General features: G+C 33.0%; 2 protein-coding genes across 5 annotated transcripts in view; one reads left to right on the top strand and one right to left on the bottom strand.

Annotated features, from left to right (window-relative positions):
- The window catches only part of LOC139511853 (protein unc-80 homolog), an 84,198-nt gene extending 74,093 nt beyond the window's left edge, over window positions 1-10,105 (bottom strand). For all 4 annotated transcript variants that reach the window (XR_011662103.1, XM_071298972.1, XM_071298971.1 and 1 more), the window contains exons 1-5: window positions 9,836-10,105; window positions 5,049-5,097; window positions 3,903-4,065; window positions 1,112-3,047; window positions 234-487 (exon numbers count right to left, since the gene is read on the bottom strand). Coding sequence is in view for 3 of the 4 variants with exons in the window: in XM_071298972.1 (XP_071155073.1) it covers window positions 234-487; window positions 1,112-3,047; window positions 3,903-4,065; window positions 5,049-5,097; window positions 9,836-9,918 (2,485 nt within the window). In the remaining variant the exon portion in view is untranslated. The remainder of the gene's footprint in view (window positions 1-233; window positions 488-1,111; window positions 3,048-3,902; window positions 4,066-5,048; window positions 5,098-9,835) is intronic.
- A 9-nt stretch (window positions 10,106-10,114) lies between these two features.
- Window positions 10,115-26,276, top strand: LOC139511854 (26S proteasome non-ATPase regulatory subunit 5-like). Its single transcript, XM_071298973.1, has 8 exons — window positions 10,115-10,319; window positions 11,508-11,652; window positions 12,371-12,509; window positions 17,197-17,300; window positions 18,642-18,894; window positions 19,526-19,714; window positions 20,575-20,684; window positions 25,822-26,276. The coding sequence occupies exons 1-8, from the start codon at window positions 10,138-10,140 to the stop codon at window positions 26,215-26,217; spliced, it is 1,518 nt and encodes a 505-aa protein (XP_071155074.1). The 5' UTR covers window positions 10,115-10,137; the 3' UTR covers window positions 26,218-26,276.
- Window positions 26,277-26,579: the final 303 nt, after the last annotated feature.

Raw genomic sequence — 26,579 nt, forward strand, 5'->3', positions numbered from 1 at the left:
TAACAATGTATATACCTGCTTGATTTTCATTGTCATTGAACCATAACCGAAAGGGTGAGACTATTTTGTACTTGAAAATAAGATGTGACTGACGAAAAAGTAGTGTTAAATAAAATTACCATAAATGCTAGTTCTTATCAGACAGACATGTCAGAGATAAATAGCAATCATTTTTTTAGGTTGGCAACAATATTTGTGAACACAACACCTAAGGAAGAGATTATTGTACATACCTTGTCCTGGTGTTTGACTAGCTTGGCGTATAGTCGTAGGATCGATACAGAATCCTAAGAAAGAATGGAGAAAATCAATAGTTTCTTGAACTGGCATCTTCTTAACAGTATCTCTTAAATAGCTTCGGAACAATCCTGAATTAATTCGCTGCAGGCGTTGAAGACAGTTATGACCTTTTGCCCTCAGATGGTCACCATAGCTACCATGTAATCCATCACCACATCCATTAGGACATCCAAAAGATTTGAAAATACTGTATAAAAAGAAAATACAATGATGTATTGTTAATTCATTTATTTTCCTGGGTACCAATTTTTCTGGATAGTTCACCATTGTTTACCTTTACCCAGGAAATCTACAAAAAAATGGTATCCCATGAAAAATGAATCCAAAGTATGTTGTATACATGTGACACTAAGTTGACTAACAGAGGGTATATTTTGTTATTCTATATATCAATTGCCAACCTGCTGTGAACAGCCATGTGTACTTTTTTATTAATAAGATTGACTAACATTAAAGAAAGAATCATTATAACATGATAATGTCATGAATGTATATAACAATTAGAAAAAAAATGTGGATCTCTCTTTTTGGGTCGACTTGTGTTATTTGTTCTTTTGAATTGTCTACTATAAACATGATAACATTGTAATTTCTACAACTGCATAATTAAACTATTAATTTAAAGGTCTGTCTGTAATTTTCAAGTCAAACTGTGTTAAATTATTCCAATTCTTTGCATTTGTATTTACATGTATTTATGTATTTGTATTAGACCAAAATAAATCCACCCCAAAATTTATTTAGTTATATAATTATTTATTTCTGTTACGTTCTACCTACCATAACTTTAGATTCTGCTGTTAAAACCTACCTAATTAAACTATCCATAGCTAAACCATGAGCTGTCACTTTTCCCATTGCAAGATCACATTTTGAGGGCGTCTTTGTTTCCTCCTTAGTATCAGAAGGTTTTGTCTCCCCTGGTTTAGATCGAATATCACTTTTTCTCTCTATAATATCTAAATCCAGCAGACAATTTATTATATTTAATAACACTTCAGCAACACGCTGGCTTCTTTGATTGGTTGAAATAAAATGTACAGCACGTAAAACAATCTTGTAATTCAATTGTCCATTATCTTGTATGTAATACACTGACCCAGATACCTCACCGACATCTTCTTCAATTTGATAACTTATATCTGAATCGGTCATGCTGCGTGGTATTTTATCTGATGGTTTCAGTAATTTACTGCTGTCATTCTGTTCATCTTCCATACCCTTTTCTAACATTGCAAACATTTTTTCTTTGTGTTTAGGGGTATGTTCTGTCACCATTATTATTGGATTTTTATTTTCCTTTGCTGTGAATGTGTCTCCTTGATGGGAGGAGACAGAAGATTCATTACTACTCTCAGCAGATTCCTGGTCAGACATGTCATGAGGAGCATGAGGAGGAGGATTTTTATTTTCTGTCAGTTTTATCTTAACGCTATGAGACATACCCTGACTTGCGGACAGGAAATCAGGGTTAATCTTAAAGCTTTGGTTTTTGGAACTGTGTCCTTCATTGTCAGCAGTAGACCCTGAACTAGAGGAGGAATCTGTGACATTAGGAACTTCTTTTTCTGGTGAAGGGTTTCTTGAGTCTATATACTTTTCATATTTCAATTTCAACTCATCTACACGAGTTTTCTTTAACGGTGGTTGTTTTCTATCTTCTGTTAGGTTTCCATCATTGATTATTGATTCACTTGGGATTGTCTGTAGAGTTTTGGCAGCAGCTTGTTTGGCTTTATCAAGCAAATTTTTTTCCCTTCTGTGTTTCTTTAACTCTAGAAATTTTTGAAATGTTGGAGTGATTGTACTATTTCTCTGTAGAATTTGGATATCAGGGATGGGTAGGGAGTAACTTCTTTCCCTCTCAGAAAGGTCAAGTCTTGTATTTTCATCACAAACTTCCAACATTCTCTGCTGAATGTAACGTAAAGCCCAATAAATACCTTCCTCAGACCAATGAAGGCAGAACAGACATCTCAATACAGCCACATCAAAATAACTTGCACTAAGGATATCAGACATCCCTGGTGCCTTCGTTCCACTCATCACAGCACTGATCAGTCTATTTTTATTGAATTCTCGGTCAATTGAATCTTTCTTCTGAAAAGGTGGCATTTTGAAATCTGATGAAATACTATAAACACTGTTTTTCTTCCCACACTGGCATGTTTTTCCAGCAGAATTTCCACTAGGGACAACTGTGTTACAAAATTCACAAATGACCTCCATGTTGGCTGACTGTGAATCTGTCATTGACCAATGGCATATATCACTCATGGTAACCAGTGGAGCGTCACCAGGTGACTGATCATTACAACTGGTCCGTCTGCTTATAGGGTCACCAAATGGAAAGGCCAAATTATCTCTAGAAGAACCTTTCCCAATGTAAATGTTAGCAGCATTTGTATTAAGTTTAAACATGTTCCTCTGGGCTTTCAGTATGTTACGTTGGGGTTTAACAGGAGCAGCAAAACAAGTGATATCTGGTTGGCGATAGTCCCACAATGGCTGCCAAAGCTGAAGGCCATTTTCTAACTTCAATGTTTGAAAATCTGATATTTCCAAGAGGTGAATAAGTGGAGCAAACAGATAAATAAACAGCTGTATTGTGGTAAGTGTGTGCATCTGTACTGAACTTTCAACTCTGGAGGGGTCAGATTCTAGGTCTTCACATTCTGAGGCAGCATCCAGTATTATCCAGTGAAGGATGTACAATAACTTGGACTCACTAGGACCCAGTCTTCTCTCTGTTAATTATATAATTATTTTATCGACAATTATCACATGATTATTGTTTTAGTTACAATGTTTTCGATCATTTTGAAAAGTAAAATATAAGCACATACAGTACATGTACGGTACTTTTTTTTACTTTGGCAATTAATAATACATTGTATCAATTTTCTTTGTCATGTACAAAAAAATATATGTGATGATTTTTGTTTAAATTTTATTACAAAATTGCTACCAATGTTTGTCTAAGCATACCCTGACTTCTTATTAAGAGCATCATAACAGGAAGTAGTTGTCTGACTGATCCAAAAAGTCCTCAAACATTACAACTTTTATCAATATCAAGATGTTGGCTAAATAAAAGACTGATCTGTTCAGTAGATAAATGGAAAGAAATTTCTTGAAGTAAATGCAGTTCAATAACTTCAATTGTCAATATAACGTTTTTGATCCTGTGAATCTACTATAAATAAGACAGTTTGAAAAAAATGACCCCCAACTTTCACAGCATCTAAAAAATAACCAAAATTGTGTAGCAACAGGGCAATTCCTCCTACAGAAAAAAAATACATTGAGCAGGAGCATCATTGTACATCCATTGAAATTTGAAAGGAATCAATCTGGAGTGTAAGTAAACTATACATGTGCAGTACAATGAAACAAACTACACTATGGACAACAATACAATTTTATAAAAATATATGTGTATTTTAATTTTAATAATACACTGTGAAAGTTGCAATGAACTTAATCACCCATGCGTTATCATTATTATTTTTCTAAATGGCTTCCAAATCCAAAATATTTGTTGCCGAAATAACCATTTGTATAAAAATGTGTGGTTAATAAGAACAAGCATGTACACTAACCTGTTTGGTTTTGTTTGCAAGCAGCCAAGAGTGAAGAACATGCATGCATGACATGTGGAAATGCTGCTTGTATAACCTTCCATCTAGATACACTCTGTATGGCCTCACAAAGACTAGGGGAGGCTCCATGAAGGATATTCTGTACAACAACACGTTCCAGTGACTGAAAAATAAATGGAACTTTTTTACGTTTTCCCTATGAATATTCACTACCATGTGGGGCTATTTTCACATAAACTCTTAAATGTAGGATGAAAAATTATTGAAAGTTTAAATGAAAAAATTCATGACTTTCAAGCATTTTTTCATGAAATGACCTTTTGAGTTCTGGTATATGTGTATTGTATCTAATTCTTCTTCCATATATACATTTATGTATTTATTCCACTGTCATTATGGTAACCAATCAATTTTATAACAAATTGTCTCCTCTTTTATTGACATGATTGATGACAATCATTAAATTCGTTCCAGATTCGCCTCCAGTCTGTTGACATAAGCTTGTTGACTGTTATATATTGACAGTCAAATTAAAGTCAAATACCACAAGGATCCTAGATTCCACTCTAGACTTTGGAATTAATCAAATGTGCATTCAAACCTAGGTGAGTTTAATTTTTCATAAATTGCTTCAATTTAATGTTTTTTAAAAAGATATGCAGTGTAAACTATCTCAAAGCATACTCATCTTTAAATAAATCCTGATTTCATGACCTGTAGACCAAATATATAACAGTTTATACAGTGTAGTGTAAAAATGTATGCTGCTTTTTCAACAAATCTGCCACTGTAACAAATGATCATGTTATGTACATGTAAGACTCATTATGATGGCTAATTTTTCAATGGCTAAATTATGTTTATCTTATAATAATTTGTATTCTGTTACTTTCTTTGGCTAGTACCGTAAAGCACATGAGCAAGCTTTCTTTTTTATACACAAAAAAACATAATACTTTTGTTCATTATGTGCAACTCGAGTTCTAAGTACTGTATAATTTTTTTTCAGACATAACAAGTTTTTAATGGGATATATATCCAACACATTTGCAAACTATTATTAAAAGACTATTTTTTTAAATGTTCACATACATGTATATATACATGATAAATTTGTATCTGCAAAAATTATGTTATTCAACTTACAACTACAGCTGCTTCACACAGTTTTCCTCTCTTTGGTCTTATAAATGGACTGCAAAAGAAAATTTATGTTCAGGAACAGAAAGACCAAAATCAATTTAAACATCACTTTTTGTTACTTACAGGTCTCGTTTCTCGTTTCTCATTTTTTTATTTTATATAGATAAGACCGTTGGTTTTCCTGTTTGAATGGTTTTACACTAGTAATTTTGGGGCCCTTTATTGCTTGTTAATTGTTCTGTGTGAGCCAAGGCTCCTTGTTGAAGGCCGTACATTGACCTATAATGGTTTACTTTTTTAAAATTGTTATTTGGATGGAGAGTTGTCTCATTAGCACTCACACCATATTTTCCTATATCTATCTACAACTTAACAATAATACAATTTAAAATCTTGAAATTAAATTGATTCTTCATTTAGTCACAGTTATTAACATTTAAAAAATTTTGTCAAACGTTTTGAAGTTATTTCACGGACAGTGCTCTAAGTATCACTTCTCACTACTGAAAGGTCTACAACTCATATGATCAGGATCACATGACTCAATATCCATGAACATGATGAAAGCTAAAATGAATAAGTGTCTGTTAATTAACCCCATGGTGGCAGCCCGTTATCATATTCTTGACAAATTGAGCCAGTATCTTTCATTTCTTTTAGAACTCATTTAGGATATAAATGTGCTAATTTCTCATTTGATATACTGTCAACATGATTGATATAAAACATATAAACACATGACATGATGCACCAGTCACGTCTGAATATTAAATCACATAGACCGAAAGCTGACTGCAGGATTTAGGCCTTACCTGTTGTTAGTTTGGCAATAAGGGAACATAAAAGGGGTCCAGTTTAACCGTGAAGGGGCCTATTGGCAATCCCATATATTATGGATTTGTTTATATAATTTGTTTATATAAATAGGCAGTGTCTGAGCATACATTGTACCTGCATGCGGGTACCAATAGCCAAATTTTTCTTTGTAGGGTATGCGTTTCTGCATCAGGTTTAATAATTTCATGTCATTGGATTGGGAATAAAATGTGAAATGAACCCGGAAGTTTTCGCAATCCCAGACATATTTTGTTAAAAATCATGATCCCGATAAATTTAAAAGTTTAAAGTTTCAATGCTTATGATTAATGTTCAAAGTCTTTCAGCTTAACCAATCCGAATATGTATTATCACTGTTACCGTGAAGTCAAGCTGTATATAAGCATTTTTGTTCACCAAAATCTTCAGTAGCCAGTCAGAAAATTGGCCAAATTCCAGTTCAAGTCAAAACAAGAATTTGGCTTGATAAGAAACTGGATGCACACGTTTAGGGGGAAAAAAGGGGGTAAGGTTTTGTATATACAACTTTAATAAAAAATCGAACGATATTTTCAAGTTGATTGAATGAATACTTATTAGTACTTTCACAGAAAGAGATAATTTTCTACATGTACCTATCAAATTTGATCTTTCAGTTTGAAGGAATGTTTTCTCGGGATCCCATTGATGCTGTGTATAAATATACTTTTCCTTGGTCATCTTTGTATTAATATTTCTCCCCATCCTTTTTTCACAGGCCGATTCATTAATTCCCCAATAATTGATAAGGCCAACTAAAATCAATTAGTAGATTTTCATCCAAATTTTTGAAAAAAATGGGGCGGGTGGGAGGATTTTATTTTTAAAATTTTATTTCATATGAAACCCTCGTCACGAGTTCTTCATACCGCAGGGTATATGCTAGTGGAAAACAAGCTTGTATAATGTATATACATGCCGTAAAAGGAATCCTACACTATTTTTTAAACTCTTAAATAAAAATCCCTGATTGGCAACCACTGTTAAACATGTAATTGCCGCTTTAGAAACCTATTTATAGTATACATCAAAAAGAAGAAAAATGCCCCCTTCAGTTTGACTATACCTACACCAAATTTATTTTGCTTTCTAAGCAATGGTTTTTAGTCCCCATAAAATCAATAAAATGTATTGGTACAATTGTATGCAACACAAGTATTATGAGTACAGAATAAAATGTAAACTCAGTATTGAAAGTACAATGTAAAACATGAACTTAACCGAAAAGCAGTTTAATGACTAAATTGAGGGTATTGGGATAGTTACAAAGGGTGTTTGCTGTTTGTCAACAAAAACAACAGCCATGGGTAAATATAAGGGCTTGTTATAATTAAAATGCGTGTTTGTCGACTTTTTTTTCTCAATATACGGTCATAAATCAAACAAGTTCGTGCTTGTGCAAATTTCTTTAATACAGTCATGTTTTTTGTACCAATGTGTTCTACGATTCTTGCGCTTTGGATATCATTCACAGTCCAAATTTCCTGACACAAAGTCATCGTATAAATAAAGAAAAAACACGGTTTTCGATTCACTAGTGACTACTGCAATTTGCGTTCAAGGACAAGGCGTTTTACTCGTAACTCGAATATTTCACGCCCTTCTCGTTATCAATCTCTATTCTCGGTAGATGATGTTGTCATTATAGAGCAGCAGAATATGTCGACTTAATCATTTTTGTTAGATTACTCGAAGAAATACAAATACGAAATTTGAAACAGGAAGTTTTGAATGAAACGAAATTATCGATGGTTCCCGGTAACGGACATGAACAAAATCCGGAAATATTTTTTTTGTTAAATAAAAAAAATCAGGGCGGGACAATTTCAGAGGGGCGGGCGGGGATGAAAATCTAGCAATTAATTTTAATTGGCCTAACATATTTTTTTAATTTGATTAAGTCAGTGAAGCTTTCGCTGTCCTTTAGCACAATGTTTGTTTTTTCCTTAAGGAAAGCCAAAGAATGTTTGTCTTTGTGGAACAACAAAAGGGTTCTAATTGATATAATTTGAGAATCGTTTAATTAACGGAATAATTAAAGACCTGATCCGAGCTCAAAGCTGTATCTCTAAACGTACTATCACATGTACTTTGATTGATTGTTGGTTGCTTAATGTCCAGTGGCAAATACTTCATGCATATTCCAGACGAGAACAAGTTCACAATAAGTACAATAGGTAGGTCTTGTCATTAAAGAGGCCCTTTGGAATGATGGTCGGAGATATTTGGACTGCCACTGGAAAATGAGGGTAGATTAGATAGGGACAGAAATTTTGCCTTGCAACAGGCCTCAAAGAGTTGTTGCAAGGATTCTTAACATGCACAGAGTGTGGCACTCTCTTTACATGAGGCATCCGATTTAACGTCCCCATTCTGACCGACGTGACTGCGAACTTGACACATCCCGCACAGCCAACTTCAGCAAGCGTTTTACTGCCGTTTTGGAGAAGACCAAGTGACCTCAGTCACCCTTGGGGTTTACATGTACGTATACTCTGATCTGGATCTACTCTGTTTCTAGATGCGATTCTGATTGAAGTATAATGAACATGGCACTTTGTCCAAGGTACAGTTGTTTGTCAATCCCGTAATATTTCAACATAATAATCCCACATTCCTGTGGCTAAAAACGTGGCTTTCCTGTATCCCAATGTTTTTCTATCCCGAACTCCCGATCTTTAAACAAGGCAATCCCGATTTCCCATTGCTAAAATTGGCCAATCCAGGCGACCCGAAAATGGTCTAGCCCCCCCCCCCCCTAGAAATGACCTTGGTTATTATTTTAATATCTTATTTAATATTAATTATAATTATTGATATAATTTGATATACACCATTATTTTTTAGAAGATAATCCAATTAAAAAAGTATAACAAACAAGTGAAAAACAATACAAAATTAGGACAGTTCAAGTTCTTGAAATAAATAATCATAAATATGTGAATATCAAATGCATCTAGTTTTAGGCATATGAAATTTTATCTTATCATCTTCAATTATGTATACACTCAAACTTTATTTTAAGTTGTTTTAGATCATATTTTAAAATTTATGTTTCCAGCATGTCCAGGTTTCTGTTCTGAATTTTATTAGAAAATAACTTTCACACAAGTTTTTTATTAACCATTGTTAACATACAATTATTCAAATTCAGTATAATTTTATTCTTCTTTTAATGTGCATTTACGTTTAATTTCTATTTTTTTTTTAAATAATACATTAAACACAAATTATTATTTATTATTTGCCATTCTTTGAACACTGAATTCACAAAATCCGTAAATAACTGATTTTTTGGGGTATCTTCATGATCTTTTATGTTCTATTCCTGATCATATGACCGTTTATTAAAAAATCGGTTGCGGTTACGCATAGCCTAATATGATGGCCGAATTAGCTATGCGTACCGGCATGCGGGAACATGCAGACACTGCCTTGTTCATTGAACAATAAGAATCATATTAAAAATTTGGGTGGTTTCTGTAACTTTTGTAAATATTTATATCTTCTACTTCTACTTCTATGTGGTTAATCTGCAGTCGGAAATTCCATAACGCAAATATACTGAACGCGTGTGTCAACCAGTACACGCCAAGTTAAAAATAACAAACTTTGTGTATTTACAGGAACAAAAACAAATAAAATTATCATATAATTTTTAAACATAATTAACGTCTGCAAAATTAATGGTTACAAGATTTAAATTTAAAGTGTTGCATAAATGGGTGCATTTGAACTCTTTGTTGTGTTTATATTAATTTATACATAGAGTGCTCCCCCTTCAGTCTTGACATTTCAATCAATGCAAATGGCACCAAAAACTTCTTGATTGCTTTGTGAAAACTAAATTTTTGGAAAAGAAACTTTCAATAACATGATTAATGAAGAATATGTGGATTAACATGATTAATGAAATTAACATTTAATACGCCCACCTTGTTTGACGCCAGAAAAAAGCCTGGATAGGCAATGGAATCGATTGATCATCGTCACCAGACAGATTTTTACGCTTAGGCATTTTATAATTGCTTCTTCATTAAATATTTACACCCTTCCATCTTTAATTTTCTGTTTCGCATCAAAAATGGCGTATGACTGGAACTCTCTTATCTGTTTATTGATCTGAATCGGCTGCTGAAGCTGATTGTTTTGATCAGTATATTTTTAATAAAAGAGTCCGAGATTTCCGAGAAATGTATATCTACATTCGACACTCTCTAGACTGTTCATCGTAAAAATGGCGGCAAATGTAGACGACATTTGTCGGTCTTTGGAAACGACAACACTGTCAACAGATGTTTTATCAACATTGGTTGAGTTGAAAGCAGCTTTATCATCTGTCAGAACAATAAATCTACACACAGTAGTCTCAGTTTCATCTGTACAGAAGTTATTTGGCTTGTTAAACACTGATGACGGGTTTGTAACTCATGTTTTTACTTCAATTTTGCAAGTCATCCTATACTTCACAATATCTCCATGTATCTCCAGCGTTGTACAGTTTAGGCTTATAAAGACTGATCTCCACAGTATTTGCTTACATCATTAGGAAGGTTGACTATCTATGTATAATTTACATTAGACTAAATTCAAGATGAAAATCACTTGTGTTAATATTGAGTTAACATGGTTAAGCCATTTCCTATTGATATTTTATAATGTGTCTCAAATGTTATACCATTTGTTTCAGGTACATGTAAGGGTTAAGGTTGGTATCTTAAAACGTATAGCCCTTAACTCATTGCATTTGTTTGCACCTGTTCTACATTTTTTTTAAATTAGGAACCTGATGTTCAGCATGTCCAGTGGTTGTTGTTTCTTGATGTGATTTATACATGTTTCTTGTTTTTTAATATAAATTAGACCTTGTTTTACCTATTTGAAAGATTTTACACTAGTCATTTTTGGTGCCCTATATACAGCAACCTTAGGGTTCCTCTTCACCATCCTCATATACATGTATTGTGTTATAATCTCTATTATTTCTGTTGCTGCTTCCTGTTATTTCAGCATAATAATCAGAATAATAGATTTATTAGAGTTTGCTGTTAGGTAGAAGCCAAGGCTTCATTTGGAAGACCAAACTTTTACCTACAATGTATTTATGGTTTACTTTAATTTTACAAATTGTGTCTTGGATGCCATGAGAGTTGTCTCATTGTCACTCATACATTTTTTGTACCACATCTTATTATATCTACTCAACATTCAATACACTTGATATAGGAAACAATTCAAAGACTCCTGACTTTGGACAGGCACTTTTTATAAACTTAGACAGTGGTGCATAACAATATAAACATGAGAAAAAATATAAAAATCAGTTGAAAAGGGCTTAACTCATCAGATCGATAAAACATCAAACTAAATAAATGAATTTTGCAGGTTATTAATACATCTCTTACAACAAAAAAGACACAAAGCACAGATCATGCAGATCTAAGATTGTTATGTTTCTATTAACATGATTAAATTAACAGCTTGTTCAAAACCAAAAACAATTTTTTAAAAGATAATCTGAAATTAGAATAGATAGCTTCATATATTGCATTTAAATGTTATTTTATTGTTATGTTTAGTGACTGTTTTATTGTTTTTTTCTTTCAGTGAAATCATTGAAGAATGTTGCAGTATTTTAAAAAATGTTTTGCTAGCATGGTCACCTGCTGTTGGGTTGGACCTATTCAAAAATGATTTTGATATAGGATTAAAGCACCCTTCTACCACGATACAGTGTTTATGTTTAAGACAGGTAACATTCTTCTATGTTTTAGTAAGGATTATTTATATAGATCTATGTCCACTCATGTTGGATGAAGGGGCAATTTGATAAACCTTATTGCTATTTAGTTCAATCCAGGAAAAACAGTAACTTGGACAACTTCCTGTTTGGGTCGAGTGAACCAAGAACAAAGTTCATCAGTAACGAGATGAGGGCAGAAATGTTTAGAAAGTGAACATTGTGAAATTTGTATAGTTTATGAATGAAAGTAAGAAAAATGCTTTGTTCGAAGTGTTTGCAAGGGTTTAAACACAACTCTTTGAAAATTTGCATGCACAGTACATTGTTTATACAGGGCTCCAGATAGCTTCAACTGGTTTGAAAGAGTGGACAATATTTGAACTTTTTGGATTGGAATAAATAGCGATTTATAAGGTTTATTGAAGCTCAGTGAAAAGATTTTAGAGTGACTTAATATTATAAGAATACATCAGTAGCTTCTTAAATTGAGTTAATAAGATAATTTTTATGATAATAAAGTTACCAAGTATGATACCATACCATTTTTTACCAGAAAAAATAATTTCTGGGGAAGCCCCCCTCCAGTAATGTTTTATTGTGCACATACATGTACTTTCGACTTATATAAACCCATACACCAGTCTTAAGGCTAAATATTCAGGCATATGCTTGTGAATCATTATGTTCATTTTACTGTAATCAATGTCCTTTAAAATCTTTTTTTCAGCTAAAACTTGCTGGAGAAGATGACCAAACACTTTTGAATTGGGATTCAGCAAGAGATGTCATCAAAACAGTGATCAATTTGATAGCTAGCCCATCCCTTCAGGTGGCAAAACATGCACAGAATGTGATACTTAATATTAGTATGTTGTCTTTAACTTAAAATCACTTCAATATCTCTCTATAGATGCTATAATGTGCATTCATTTATTATACAGTTAACTCTCGTTGTCTCGAACTCGGTTGACTCGAAATTTCGGATGAGTCGAAATTTTCACGTGGTCCCGAACTTTATTCCATACAAAAGTATGTAATTCGACTCCTGATGAGTCGAAATTGGATGAGTCGAAATTTCGGTTGAGTCGAACTAAATGTACGGTCCCAAGGTTAACAAAGCATTCAAAATTCATTTTTTATCTCGAACTAATACACATATATGTCAAAACATGACCTCCGGGATTTAAATGGATTGAAGAGTTAATCTGACAATACACGTGTAATTAAATTTCCGGTCACTGACCACTGTATTGATTTATGACATGCTATTTCCATGAGTGTTTACCTAAGATTATCTTTTATAGAATTTTGATAAATAATTAGTGATACATTGTTAATGTTCATGAAAAAGTATTTAAAATGTTTACAAAACAATTAATTTGTGATTTACACTAATGAGCTTGAGTGTGTATAAAGTGAGGATTGTGGCTTCCGTTGATGATCACCTAAAAACTACTCAAACGGCGTCTTCAATCTTGTTATATTTTCTTTTGAAAAGAAAGAGTGAGATAAAACAAAATGAATAGAAATCAAAATTTTCTTAAATCTCTTGTATCCGAGAATAAACAATTTTGTCAGCTATAACCGACCTGAATAACGAAACTATCGATTGGAAATTACTCTCTTGGAAAAGCCATAGCATTTTTTTTTAATTGAAACAATTGAATAAGTACAAATAATGTCATTATAATAATAAAAGACTGTGACATACAAATACATCGATCTGATACTAGAATATCGATCCCCTTGCCATATTCAGCTGGATTTATTTAAGCTTTACCAAGCTAAGCAAGAGTTGTGTCCCTTAGATTGTCGAACTTCCGGTGTTCGTTTGAGTCGAACTACGTGTAATATTTCTCTGGTCCGGCTGACTTCGACATAACGAGAGTCGACTGTACATGTGCTATGACTCAAGATCACACTAATATCTCTATAGTGGGAATCCTTTAATGTACAAAAAATGTACCTGTACCTGTACCTTTATAGTCCAATCAAACTAAGTTTGAACCTCAAACTAATTGCAGAAATGTTTTAGTTCTAATCTATAGCATTAAGCCCTAAAAATACACAGAAAAAAGTCCAATAAAATCTAACTTGAGGAAAACTTAATATGAGCATTTTTAATTTCTTGTGGAAATTAACATTGGAAAGGGAGATAACTCTGCAAAAAATAGTCTTTTTTTGTCAGTTTTTGGTTGATTTTCTTAAAATTCATGTAAAATATGATACTTTGATGGGGTTGTAAGTTCGTATTTTACTATATTATATAATGTTCAGCTCATAAAATGTACATATGATAACCGATGTATTATGGGTATTTTTTTTTTTTTGCACATTTTTCATTAAAGAATTTGCAAATTTATGGCTTTGTGACCAATTTGAAATAAATAATGTGAATATTTGGTATTGTTTATAACTGCTAAATATATTTGTTCAGCATCTACCTTTTTAAAAGAAACTGTAAACCACAAAAAGAAGAATATATATGCTTAATTGCAGGGCTCACGCTACCAGGCGACTTGGGCGAAGAAGTCGCCTTCCCCACTGTCACTTCGCTTTCCCCGACCCCCAAAAGCGAAATCAAGTCGCCCTGTTCTTGGCGATACTCGCTTTCAGTCGCTTCCGTCATCGGACATTTTCAATTTTTACCAAGTTGATGAAACATCAATTTGTTATTGATAATTAAAGAAATTCAGACATAAACGATTCATTATCTTTAGAAAAGAGGTTGAAGCATTGTCTTCGCAGTGTGCAGCAGGTTATTTGATAAAAATACAACTTTTTATCACTTCATGCATTTTCGCAAGTTCCGGTGCTTGTTACTCGAAAACGTACATCAACCTAAATTTCGGCGGCAAAATAAGTTTGTTACTTCATTTAAACGTGAAAAAGTTGCCTCCAGTAAATGTTTAATCCATTTATTGCATTAAAAACGTCATGTTCCTTTTCAAATAACTTGTCAAACATCGTTTATTTTTGTAAATTTTCTTGCATTTGTCCGCCATTGACCGATTTCTAAACTACGGATCTGAACCGGACCAGCTATGACTGAAATCGTACTTTTACAATAATTACTACGGACGCACGGACGGAACAGTTGACAGAAGAATATTGATTCCAAAGGGAAAAATTACGCATTCCACACACATAAAGAGACTTTTGGTTACATCTAATTGATTGGTGTATATAATTCCCTATATTTTTTTATGGATTGTTTCAAACTATTGATTAAAGTTGCTTAACTCTGAGACTATTATACTAATTTCAATATATTATGGCCCAGCTTAATAACTTTTATATTTTTTTATGAGAAACACTGAATTTCATACACAAGATAATTTTTAATTAAATTGTAATAATGATATATTATAATTTCTTTACATTTTTTAAAATATTTTTTTTTTTTAGTGCTAGATATTTAGTTGGAATAAGTTTCTCACAAGAACCTTAGTAAAACTTAAACAACTTTTAATTTCAAATGTTACTTTAATTGTAATTTTTTTACTCAGATATGAATTGAACAATATAAAAAGAACATTATTTACATATGGCCCTTTATACTATTGTAAAATCCAAACATTGTAGCGCACCGCGCGAATGAGCACTTCTCTTTCAAATCTCACCACTTCTCCCTATCAGTTTCAAAAAGAGAAGTCACTTCTCCCTATAATTCTGAAGTAGTGTGAGCCCTGAATTGGTTTTATTCAATTTGAGATTCTTTACTTTGACATGCTGAAAAATCTTATAAATGGTTAACCAATGAATTATGAAATCTAGGTTGTAGCTTGATAAAAGATATGAAAACACCTGTTTTTTGTTATACTCTAAAGACCACTATTTTTTAAGAGTTATCTCCCTTATCAATGCAAATCTCCATAGGAATTTTAAAATCATGAGTTTTTAGATTTCCTCAAGTTAATTTTATGGGACTTTTTTTTGAGTGTATTTGGGATATAATGCTAAAGATCAAAACTTTAAAATCTTTTGTTGCAATTACTTCAAAGTTAGGGTCAAATTTATGATAGATTGACTGGACTTTTATAGTTAGAAGGAAGCTTACAGTAGTTGTCAAGCATTTTGTCAAGTGCCTACTATAAAATTGAAAATGGAATGGGGAATGTTTTAAAGAGACAACAGCCCAACCAAAGAGTAAAAAACAGCTGCAGGCCACCAATTGGTCTTCAACACAGGGAGCACATCATGCACCCAAGGGCGTGCTTCAGCTGGCCCCTAAACAAAAATTAGTACTAGTTCAGTGATAATAGATGTCATACTAAACTCTGAAATACATAAATGATCTAAAACTAAAAATCATACAATACCAACAAAGGCTAGAGGCTCCCGACTTGGGACAGGTGCAAAAATGTTGTCAAATATGCCTGTATTTTGTAATGCTTGGCTCTTTTTACAAAAAAATCTTATGACAAAAATCAATGGTACTAATTTCTACTAAAATTTAACCGATGAATAAGGGTTTTTATTTCACAATATTGTTTGCTGAATGGGTTGCTGGCTGAACTAGAGGTGATTTTCGGTAGATAAGTGTAAACTCAATAATAATGACTAAAGGGGGCTCACGGGTTCAATCGATTTTTTTTAAATATAGGATTTCGCAATTTTTTCTATAAATGAACTTTATTATATACTTAATAGAAAAATCAAATTAAAAAATGGGGTCACCATTCTTTTAAGCTCAAGCCCTGCTTAAGAAGCATGCATTTTGTTCAGGTACTTTATTTCTGTTGAACTAATAAAAGACATATAGGTAATATCGGAATAAAAAAAGAACTAAATTACAGAAATCACCTCAATTTTACTATTGTTTAGAAGTTCAGCTTATTTGAAAATAATATTAAAAAAATATGATGTGTTAAAAAAGATATTTCAATTTTAATGCAAAAAAAAATGGCATTTTTGCATCAAAGGGAGATAATTTTGAGCTTTTTCAATGATATAAACATTTTAAAAGACTTCTGGGGCTAAAACAAATCAATTTTTTTGGTTGATTTTTGTATCCCATGATAAAGTGAAAAAAAATAGTGTTATAAATAAAATTTATAATGAAAAAAAAAATCTGAATTTTTGTTCCCTCGATCCTCTATAATAAATTTATTTATCCTGATTTAGAATAATTTCTTGCAATTTGATTGGCTGATATCGTCCTAATAAATTTCAGTACAATTTTTTATTACGTCAATAGGAATTATCTCCCTTATTTGTTACGTCAATTGAGATTATCTCCCTTATACCATTGACCTAATAAAAAAGAAAGAAAAATTGAAGTTGCCTTATAAATAGTCGTGATATTTTAAAATTTTCAGTTTTAGATTAAATATCTAAAATATATTTGGTTGATATTGTCCTTATATTGAATTTGAATATAATAATTTGTAATATAACAACATCAGGATAAATTCCTGATATTAATTTTATTGACCCGATAAATTCCTGTATTAGGACAATTGCACACTGTGTAACTAATCTCATTCCTTTGACTAACTTTCACAGAATGTTTTACATATATATAACACTACTCTTGTTCTTTTTTTGAAGGCAGAACAAATGATGGTCTGGATTTTATCTACTCCTCAGAAATGTTATCATCTCTACAAGAAGTCCTCCAGACAGATGATACTGTCAAATTCAGAGTTTATGAGGTATTGTTTTACTGTGTATAATGTGTACAGTGGAATCTGTTTAAACAGAATCTCATTGGTTTGGTTTTCAATTTTATATATAAATTGTGAAAGAATATTCACATGTTACTGTTTAGAACTAACTAAGTTTCATTGATAAGTAGGAAAAAATCTAACCAGAGATGCAACTAATCGTCGGACCTAAGGGGCAGAATTTATGCAGGTCCGGCAAAACTCGTAGCTGTGCAGGACCTGATGGCCGGCAATATTTAAGTCTGCTTGGGTCCGCCAAAACTGAAATCCCCGTCGGCCCCGGCAGAGTATTTTGTTTATAAAATTGCGATCATCTTTTAAATTAATAAAAGTAAATGTCCTGTTCCCCCGCATTTTCTAACTCCGGGAACCAGTATTTCCGCCCAGTAATAGTCTTTCGTACCTTGTCCATCTCGCCCCGAACAATTCTCCGTATTTGTTTTAGAAATTCGCTCTCTAGGAAGGAGGTCTATTAAGCATAGTTGATAAGTTCAGGAAATATGTCATGGCCGATAAAATTTGTAAGTGGGTCGAAACCCGGTAAAAGACCAAACCAGTTCAATAGCATAATTTCATTTGATTTTTGAGTGAAAATATGGGTCTGGCAGAAATTTGATGGGTCTGGCAAAACTTGGTACCCTGTAGGCCCCATTGTCTGACAGGAAAAAAAAACTGTTTGCATCTCTGCTAACATCTCTAATTTTCACCTGTATCAAACAGTCTTGGTCATTTTTATGCCCCACCTACGATAGTAGAGGGGCATTATGTTTTCTGGTCTGTGCGTCCGTTCGTTCGTCCGTCTGTCCGTCCGTCCGTCTGTCCCGCTTCAGGTTAAAGTTTTTGGTCAAGGTAGTTTTTGATGAAGTTGAAGTCCAATCGACTTCAAACTTAGTATACATGTTCCCTATGATATGATCTTTTAATTTTAATGCCAAATTAGAGGGTTTACCCCAATTTCACGGTCCACTGAACACAGAAAATGATAGTGCGAGTGGGGCATTCGTGTACTGGGGACACATTCTTGTTTGTGTTTATAATCATCTTGTTATTCTGGATAAATGACAAGTTTGCCTATTGATATACACCAGACTTATTACAATGTTAATGCTCAGTAAAACTATAGTTACATAAATAAAAAGTCATGAGCAACTGTTGTTTCTAATAAGATGATAACTATTACTTGCTAGCTAATTACCAGCCTAGATAATTAGGAATTTGCTATCAGAAACATAAACAGATTAAATGCATGTTTTGTGGCCAAAGTTTATGTAAATATCTTTTGTACATACATGAAATTAAACCAAAACAATTTTTATGTTTTTATTATAGTTAATAGTTCATATCAGTAAAGTATCAGAATCATCTCTCCAAAAGACACGCGAGTCAGGATTACTTCAGCTGTTGTTAAATGAGATCCATAAAGATGATATTCTTAGTCAGTTAAATTGTTTGGAACTACTTTCTGACCTTGGTATGGTAGAGCATGGAATTGTTTTTCTAGATGGAGCAGGAATCATAAAACAGATAGAGACCCTACTGTCAACATCTTCTACAGATCCAATGGGAGGACTCTTGTTACCAGGTATGCAAACAATGGCTTTTTCCACAAAGTTTTTGTTAGGTTGATAAATCCTGTTCCTGCTATTTGAAGATACCTGAGAAATTAAATAACCTTGATATGACATGTATGGCTTATATGGTATATAATTTTATATGATATATAAATTCACATTTTATTTATTATGTATTTTGCTATTGGCTTACACACATGGTGATGTTAAAAACTTTCATATCAAATGAAAGAAACTATTGATATATTGTCAAACCAAAGGGAAATGAATCAAAATAATATCAATCCTATCTTTTAAATGATAATCATTGATTATTATTTTATTTAGATGTTATTCTAATTCATGTTAACTTTAAATTAATTGTATCAAAGAATTGGATGCACATTTTGTAAGAGTTCGGCATTCATGAAATAACTGATGAATTCAAGCAATGATAGTTGAAAGGGGGGGGGGGGGATGGGACACAAACATATAAAAAATTATAATTTATGTTTACTTGTTAAGGTCCAGCAAAATATTTCATGCATATTCAGGATATATAATGATCATGTTGTTTAAAATGTTGAGATTAAGAGACATGTAGCTATTAAATCATATCATACAGTTTGATGTAGACTAATTTGATATGTTGATCAATTTCAGGTTTAATTAAGTTTTTTGGAGGTGTTGCCTATTTTTATCCTAAAGAAGTGTTTAATGGGAACAAGACATTTGTTAATCTACTGTTAAGAAACTTGACTTCAGAGGATAAAAATTTATGCAGTATTTCTGTACAGACTATTGGATTAATAGCTAAAACCATAGAGGGAAAACTAGCTCTTGAGAAGTTGGGTAAATATTAACAGTATCAACCCTACACTATTTTGTTGCAATAAATCTGACAATATAAGAATAAGATGTTGTATGATTGCCAATGAGACAACTCTCCACTGAGACAACTCTCCACTTGAAACAAAATAACACAGAAGTTAAAAACTATAGGTCACTGTAAAGCCATTAACAATTAGCATACCACATAGTCAGCCATAAAAGTCCTAGATATGACAAATGTAAAACAATTCAAACGAGAAAACTAAAGGCCTGATTTATGTACACAACAATGAACAAAAAGCAAATATGATCACCTGCAACAAACAACATCCACTGAACTACAGGCTCCTAACTTGGGACAGACACATAAAGAATTTGTTGCGGTTAAACAGCTTGTTGGCGCCACAGTATAAAATAAGAACAAACTAATAAAAATCAGTTGAAAAGGGATTAACTCCTCAGATTGATACAAAAACCATTTTCAACCATAACCAAAGCAGTCTGATCAAATGACATGGGAAAAGGGTGAGTTAATTTTTTTTTTAACTTTAATTGAACTGATCATTTATAGAGGAGTGAAATAGTGTCAATTGAATTATTTAAAATTTATGCACAAAACCAACTCTTTTACAATCCTTTAAATAGAGAACCATTAAACTCTTACAATAAGATTTTGTGCAATTTCCATGAAACTTGCATCTATATTCAAGCTTCTCTTTTGTTTTTGTTTCGTATTGTTTTATCATTGCTCTGGTTAGTTTGTGCAGGATCATATATATTAACGTTGTGCAGTTGTTTTTAAAACCGAATTAAGGTATTATATTGTTGTTGTTCTTGATTATTGTCAGTCAATCAAAATTACAGATTTATGTATTTTACAGGAAACATGTTTATTGATGGGTTACAGACAATAGGAAAGATGGTGAAACAGGCACCATCAGATCTACGGGAAATTGCTCTTCATACTACTGCAAATCTTATTCATATTCCAGTAAGTATTATGGCAAAAATTTTTGATATACATCCACATAGTTATAACAAATTAGGATTTGGCCATGAAATCATATATACTCTCTTTGGGGGAGATAATTAGATACAGAAAGGGGAGATAATCACATTCCATATTATAATCTGTGAATGTAGGTTTTTATACGCCTGTCAAAATTTTGACGGGACGTATTATGGTATACAAATGTCCGGTGTCCGTCCGTCTGTCTGTCCGTCTGTCTGTCCGTCTGTCCGGCGTAAACATGTCGCACCGTAACTTGAGAACGACTTATCCAAATTTCATGCAACTTAATATAGTTGTTTCTTATGATGGTCAAATGATCTGTATACTTTTTGGTGAAAATAAGATTTAAACTTTTTGAGTTACGGCACTTTGTAACTAAAACAGGGGTGTGTTTTTTTTCACATGTCGCACTGTATCTCAAAAACGTTTCTTGATTATTGCTTAAAACTTTACACACTTCTTAGTTATATTAATTTTAATATCTGTATACTTTTTGGTGATGATTCAAAATTTCATTTTTAGCTCACCTGGCCCGAAGGGCCAAGTGAGCTTTTCTCATCACTTGGCGTCCGTCGTCCGTCGTCGTTAACTTTTACAAAAATCTTCTCCTCTGAAACTACTGGGCCAAATCAAACCAAACTTGGCCACAATCATCATTGGGGTATCTAGTTCAAAAAATGTGTGGCGTGACCCGGTCAACCAACCAAGATGGCTGCCACGGCTAAAAATAGAACATAGGGGTAAAATGCAGTTTTTGGCTTATAACTCAAAAACCAAAGCATTTAGAGCAAATCTGAAATGGGGTAAAAATGTTTATCAGGTCAAGATCTATCTGCCCTGAAATTTTCAGATAAATCGGTCTATCGGTTGTTGGGTTGCTGCCCCTGAATTGGTAATTTTGAGGAAATTTTGCTGTTTTTGGTTATTATCTTGAATATTATTATAGATAGAGATAAACTGTAAACAGCAATAATGTTCAGCAAAGTAAGATCTACAAATAAGTCAACATGACCAAAATGGTCAGTTGACCCGTTTAGGAGTTATTGCCCTTTATAGTCAATTTTTAACCATTTTTCGTTAATTAAAGTAATCTTTTACAAAAATCTTCTCCTCTGAAACTACTGGGCCAAATTAATCCAAACTTGGCCACAATCATCTTTGGGGTATCTAGTTTAAAAAATGTGTGGCGTGACCTGGTCAACTAACCAAGATGGCCGCCACGGCTAAAAATAGAACAAAGGGGTAAAATGCAGTTTTTGGCTTATAACTCAAAAACCAAAGCATTTTGAGGAAATCTGACGGGATAAAAATGTTTACCAGGTCAAGATCTATCTGCCCTGAAATTTTCAGATGAATCAGTCAATCGGTTGTTGGGTTGCTGCCCCTGAATTGGTAATTTTGAGGAAATTTTGCTGTTTTTGGTTATTATCTTGAATATTATTATAGATAGAGATAAACTGTAAACAGCAATAATGTTCAGCAAAGTAAGATCTACAAATAAGTCAACATGACCAAAATGGTCAGTTGACCCGTTTAGGAGTTATTGCCCTTTATAGTCAATTTTAACCATTTTTCATACATTAAATTAATCTTTTACAAAAATCTTCTCCTCTGAAACTACTGGGCCAAATTAATCCAAACTTGGCCACAATCATCTTTGGGGTATCTAGTTTAAAAAATGTGTGGCGTGACCTGGTCAACCAACCAAGATGGCCGCCACCGCTAAAAAAAGAACATAGGGGTAAAATGCAGTTTTTGGCTTATAACTCAAAAACCAAAGCATTTTGAGGAAATCTGACATGGGATAAAAATGTTTATCAGGTCAAGATCTATCTGCCCTGAAATTTTCAGATGAATCGGTCAATCGGTTGTTGGGTTGCTGCCCCTGAATTGGTAATTTTGAGGAAATTTTGCTGTTTTTGGTTATTATCTTGAATATTATTATAGATAGAGATAAATTGTAAACAGCAATAATGTTCAGCAAAGTAAGATCTACAAATAAGTCAACATGACCAAAATGGTCAGTTGACCCCTTTAGGAGTTATTGCCCTTTATAGTCAATCTTTAACCATTTTTCATAAATCTAAGTAATCTTTTACAAAATCTCCACTGAAACTACTAGGCCACAATCATCTTTGGGGTATCTAGTTTGAAAAATGTGTCCGATGACCTGGCCATTCAACCAAGATGGCCGCCACGGCTAAAAATAGAACATAGGGGTAAAATGCAGTTTTTGGCTTATAACTATGAATTCAAAGCATCTAGAGCAAATCTGACAAGAAGTTAAATTGTTAATCAAGTCAATATCTATCTGCCCTGAATTTTTCAGATGAATTGGACAACTGGTTGTTGGGTTGCTGCCCTCCAATTGGTAATTTTTAAAGAAATTTTGCCGTTTTTGGTTATCTTGAATACTATTATAGATAGCGATAAACTGTAAACAGCAATAATGTTCAGCAAAGTAAGATCTACAAATAAGTCAACATGACCTAAATGGTCAATTGATCCCTTAAGGAGTTATTGCCCTTTATAGTCAATTTTTAACAATTTTCATTAATTTGGTAAATATATGTAAATTTTTACCAAATATAGTTCTCTGTTACTAATGGGCAAAGTTCATTATAGATATAATTGTAAGAAGCAAAATCGTTCAGTAAAGTAAGAACTTCAAACACATCACCATCACCAAAATACAATTTTGTCATGAATCCATTTGTGTCCTTTGTTTAATATGCACATAGACCAAGGTGAGCGACACAGGCTCTTTAGAGCCTCTAGTTGAGTTTTTGAGTATTTTGTAAAAAAGGGGGAGGTTTTTTTTACATATCGCGCCGTATCTCAAAAATGATTTATGATTATTGCTTAAAACTTTACACACTTCTTTGTTATATTAATCTAAAGATCTGTATACTTTTTGGTGATGATTCAAAATTTCATTTTTGAGTTATTGAGTATTTTGTAAAAAAGGGGGAGGGTTTTTTTTACATGTCGTGCCGTATCTCAAAAACGATTTATTATTATTGCTTAAAACTTTACACACTTCTTTGTTGTCGAGCCTGCAACTTTTGTTGCAGAAAGCTCGACATAGGGATAGTGATCCGGCGGCGGCTACGGCGGCGGTGTTAGCTCACTTCTTAAAAGCTATATATTTAAGAAGGTGGAAGACGTGGATGCTTCATATATTGTATATAGATGCCTCATGTTACGAAGTTTCCGTCAGTCACATGTCCATTGTCCTTGACCTCATTTTCATGGTTCAGTGACCACTTGAAAAAAAAGTTCAGATTTTTTGTAATGTTAAATTCTCTCTTACTGTAAGTAATAGGATAACTATATTTAGTATGTGCGTACCTTGCAAGGTCCTCATGCCCGTCAGACAGTTTTCACTTACCTCGACCTCATTTCATGGATCAGTGAACAAGGTTAAGTTTTGGTGGTCAAGTCCATATCTCAGATACTATAAGCAATAGGTCTAGTATATTTGGTGTATGGAAGGACTGTAAGGTGTACATGTCCAACTTGCAGGTGTCATCTGACCTTGACCTCATTTTCATGGTTCAGTGGTTATAGTTGAGTTTTTGTGTTTTGGTCTGTTTTTCTCATACTTTATGCAATAGGTTTACTATATTTGTTGTATGAAATGATTGTAAGGTGTACATGTCTAGCGGGCAGATGTCATCTGACCTTGACATCATTTTCATGGTTCAGTGGTTATAGTTAAGTTTTTGTGTTTTGGTCTGTTTTTCTCATACTTTATGCAATAGGTTTACTATATTTGTTGTATGGAATGATTGTAAGGTGTACATGTCTAGCGGGCAGATGTCATCTGACCTTGACCTCATTTTCATGGTTCAGTTGTCAAAGTTAAGTTTTTGAGTTTTGGTCTTTTTATCTTATACTATATGTCATAGGTCAACTATATTTGGTGTATGGAAATATTTTATGATCTATATGTCAGTCGTGCAGGTTTTATTTTACCTTGACCTGGTTTTCACGGTTCATTGCTCTGTGTTAAGTTTTTGTGTTTTGGTCTATTTTCTTAAAATATAAGCAATAGGTCAACTATATTTGTTGTATGGAAGCATTGTTAGCTGTACATGTCTGCCTGGCATATGGTTCAACTGACCTTGACCTCAATTTCATGGTTTATGTGACAGTCGTAATAAAGCTTTATATTTAGGAGTATCAACATAATATCAATGATTAGTAAAGAAGGCGAGACATTTCAGTGTGTGCACTCTTGTTATATTAATCTAAAGATCTGTATACTTTTTGGTGATGACTCAAAATTTTATTTTTGAGTTATTGAGTACTTTGTAAAAAAGGGGAGGTTTTTTTTTACATGTCACGCCGTATCTCAAAAACAATTTATGATTATTGCTTGAAACTGCACACACTTCTTTGTTATACTAATTTAAAGATCTGTATACTTTTTGGTTTGATTCAAGATTTTATTTTAGTGATATTTGTATAAAAAAAAACAGGGGGGGGGGAGTTCACATGTCCCGCCGTGTCTCAAAAACAATAAATGGTTATTGCTTTAAACTTCCTCAGAAACTATTTATGATTATTGCATAAAACTTCCACACAAGACGTCGGGCGTATCATGCGCTCATGGCGCAGCTGTTTATTATAAATAACATACTTTTTGGGGGGTTTGATTTCTACATTTCCTCTTGAATCAGTAAATTGCTTTCTTCATTTCCTCATAATTCAGTGAAATGATTTATGCATTTCATATGGAATTAGTAACTTTATTTCTTCATTTCCAATACATGTAGCTACTGAATCAGGAACTTGATTAAGACATTTCCTCTTGAATTAGTAAATTTATTTCTGATCCAGAGTGTCCTTACATTTTAAAAGAAAATTAAGACAACTGACAATGCAATAGATTAAAAAACAAAAAAACAATCAAAAGACAAGTTTACAAAAAACAAAATAAAAAACGAACAACTATTAAAGCAACACAAAACCTTCAAAATAAATAGAGGGATCTGAGGTTCTTGAGGAGGGTAAGCACATTCTACTCACATGTGGCACCTGTTATTTTGCTCATGTAATAACTAACCCAATGATCCAAATTTCCTTATTGTTTTTTAAATTTTTATTACAGGTACCAGAACAAACTTCTGACAACTGTAAGCTGTCAGAGAAATGGTTTGATCATCTGGACCCCAACATGCTTCAGATTATCATGTCTATTGCTAGGCAACCATTTCCAGAACTTAGACATAGTTCTCACAGTGTTCTCTCAGCACTAGCTTTAATACCATGGGGACAGAAAAGATTATGTGAATTTCCAGGTTTTAACGAATACCTTCTAGATCGATCAACAGAAAAGTCTAAAGAAGCTAAAGAGTCCAAATATGAAATAGTTAAAACATTAGCAGAGAGTCCAACTTCTATGGATATTTTTGGCTCGCCCTATATTGTCCAATTAAAGGCTTATTTTTTGCAAGGGCCTATTTATGTGCAAACAGAAAGCCAGGTGGCATTTGAAGGTGATTGATTTTGATAATATTATATTAAAATATTTTTTTATTTAATAAAAATCTGTTAGTACCTGAATGATGTTGATTTGTAACTAAATAACACACTTTATGTCTTACTCTAGACCAATTGAAAAAGTCAGACTTTTAAATTGTGCTGTTTTCAGCGGAAGCGTCAATAATTTATTATTTGTGATTAAGTGAGTTTATGGGGAAGCACTAGTGGAAAGTCCATAATATTTGCTATGTAGTTTTAAGCATTTGCACATCGTATTTCGATGGAGATTATCAAAATTACGAACAAGACATGGCTCTAAGTCAAACTTTTATTTAAGATAGGTTTGGAATACTCAGTCTTTCTAAGCCAAGTACCTAAAACCTA

Source organism: Mytilus edulis, chromosome 2 (assembly GCF_963676685.1).
Source record: "Mytilus edulis chromosome 2, xbMytEdul2.2, whole genome shotgun sequence".
In the NCBI taxonomy this organism is placed as follows: Eukaryota; Metazoa; Mollusca; class Bivalvia; order Mytilida; family Mytilidae; genus Mytilus; species Mytilus edulis.

Coding starts and splice junctions, on each gene's coding strand:
- LOC139511854 (XM_071298973.1), top strand. CDS start 10,138: ATGGCGGCAAATGTAGACGACATTTGTCGGTCTTTGGAAACGACAACA. Junction 12,510..17,196: donor GAATGTGATACTTAATATTA/GTATGTTGTCTT, acceptor CTTTTTTTGAAG/GCAGAACAAATGATGGTCTG. Junction 18,895..19,525: donor GGGAGGACTCTTGTTACCAG/GTATGCAAACAA, acceptor GATCAATTTCAG/GTTTAATTAAGTTTTTTGGA.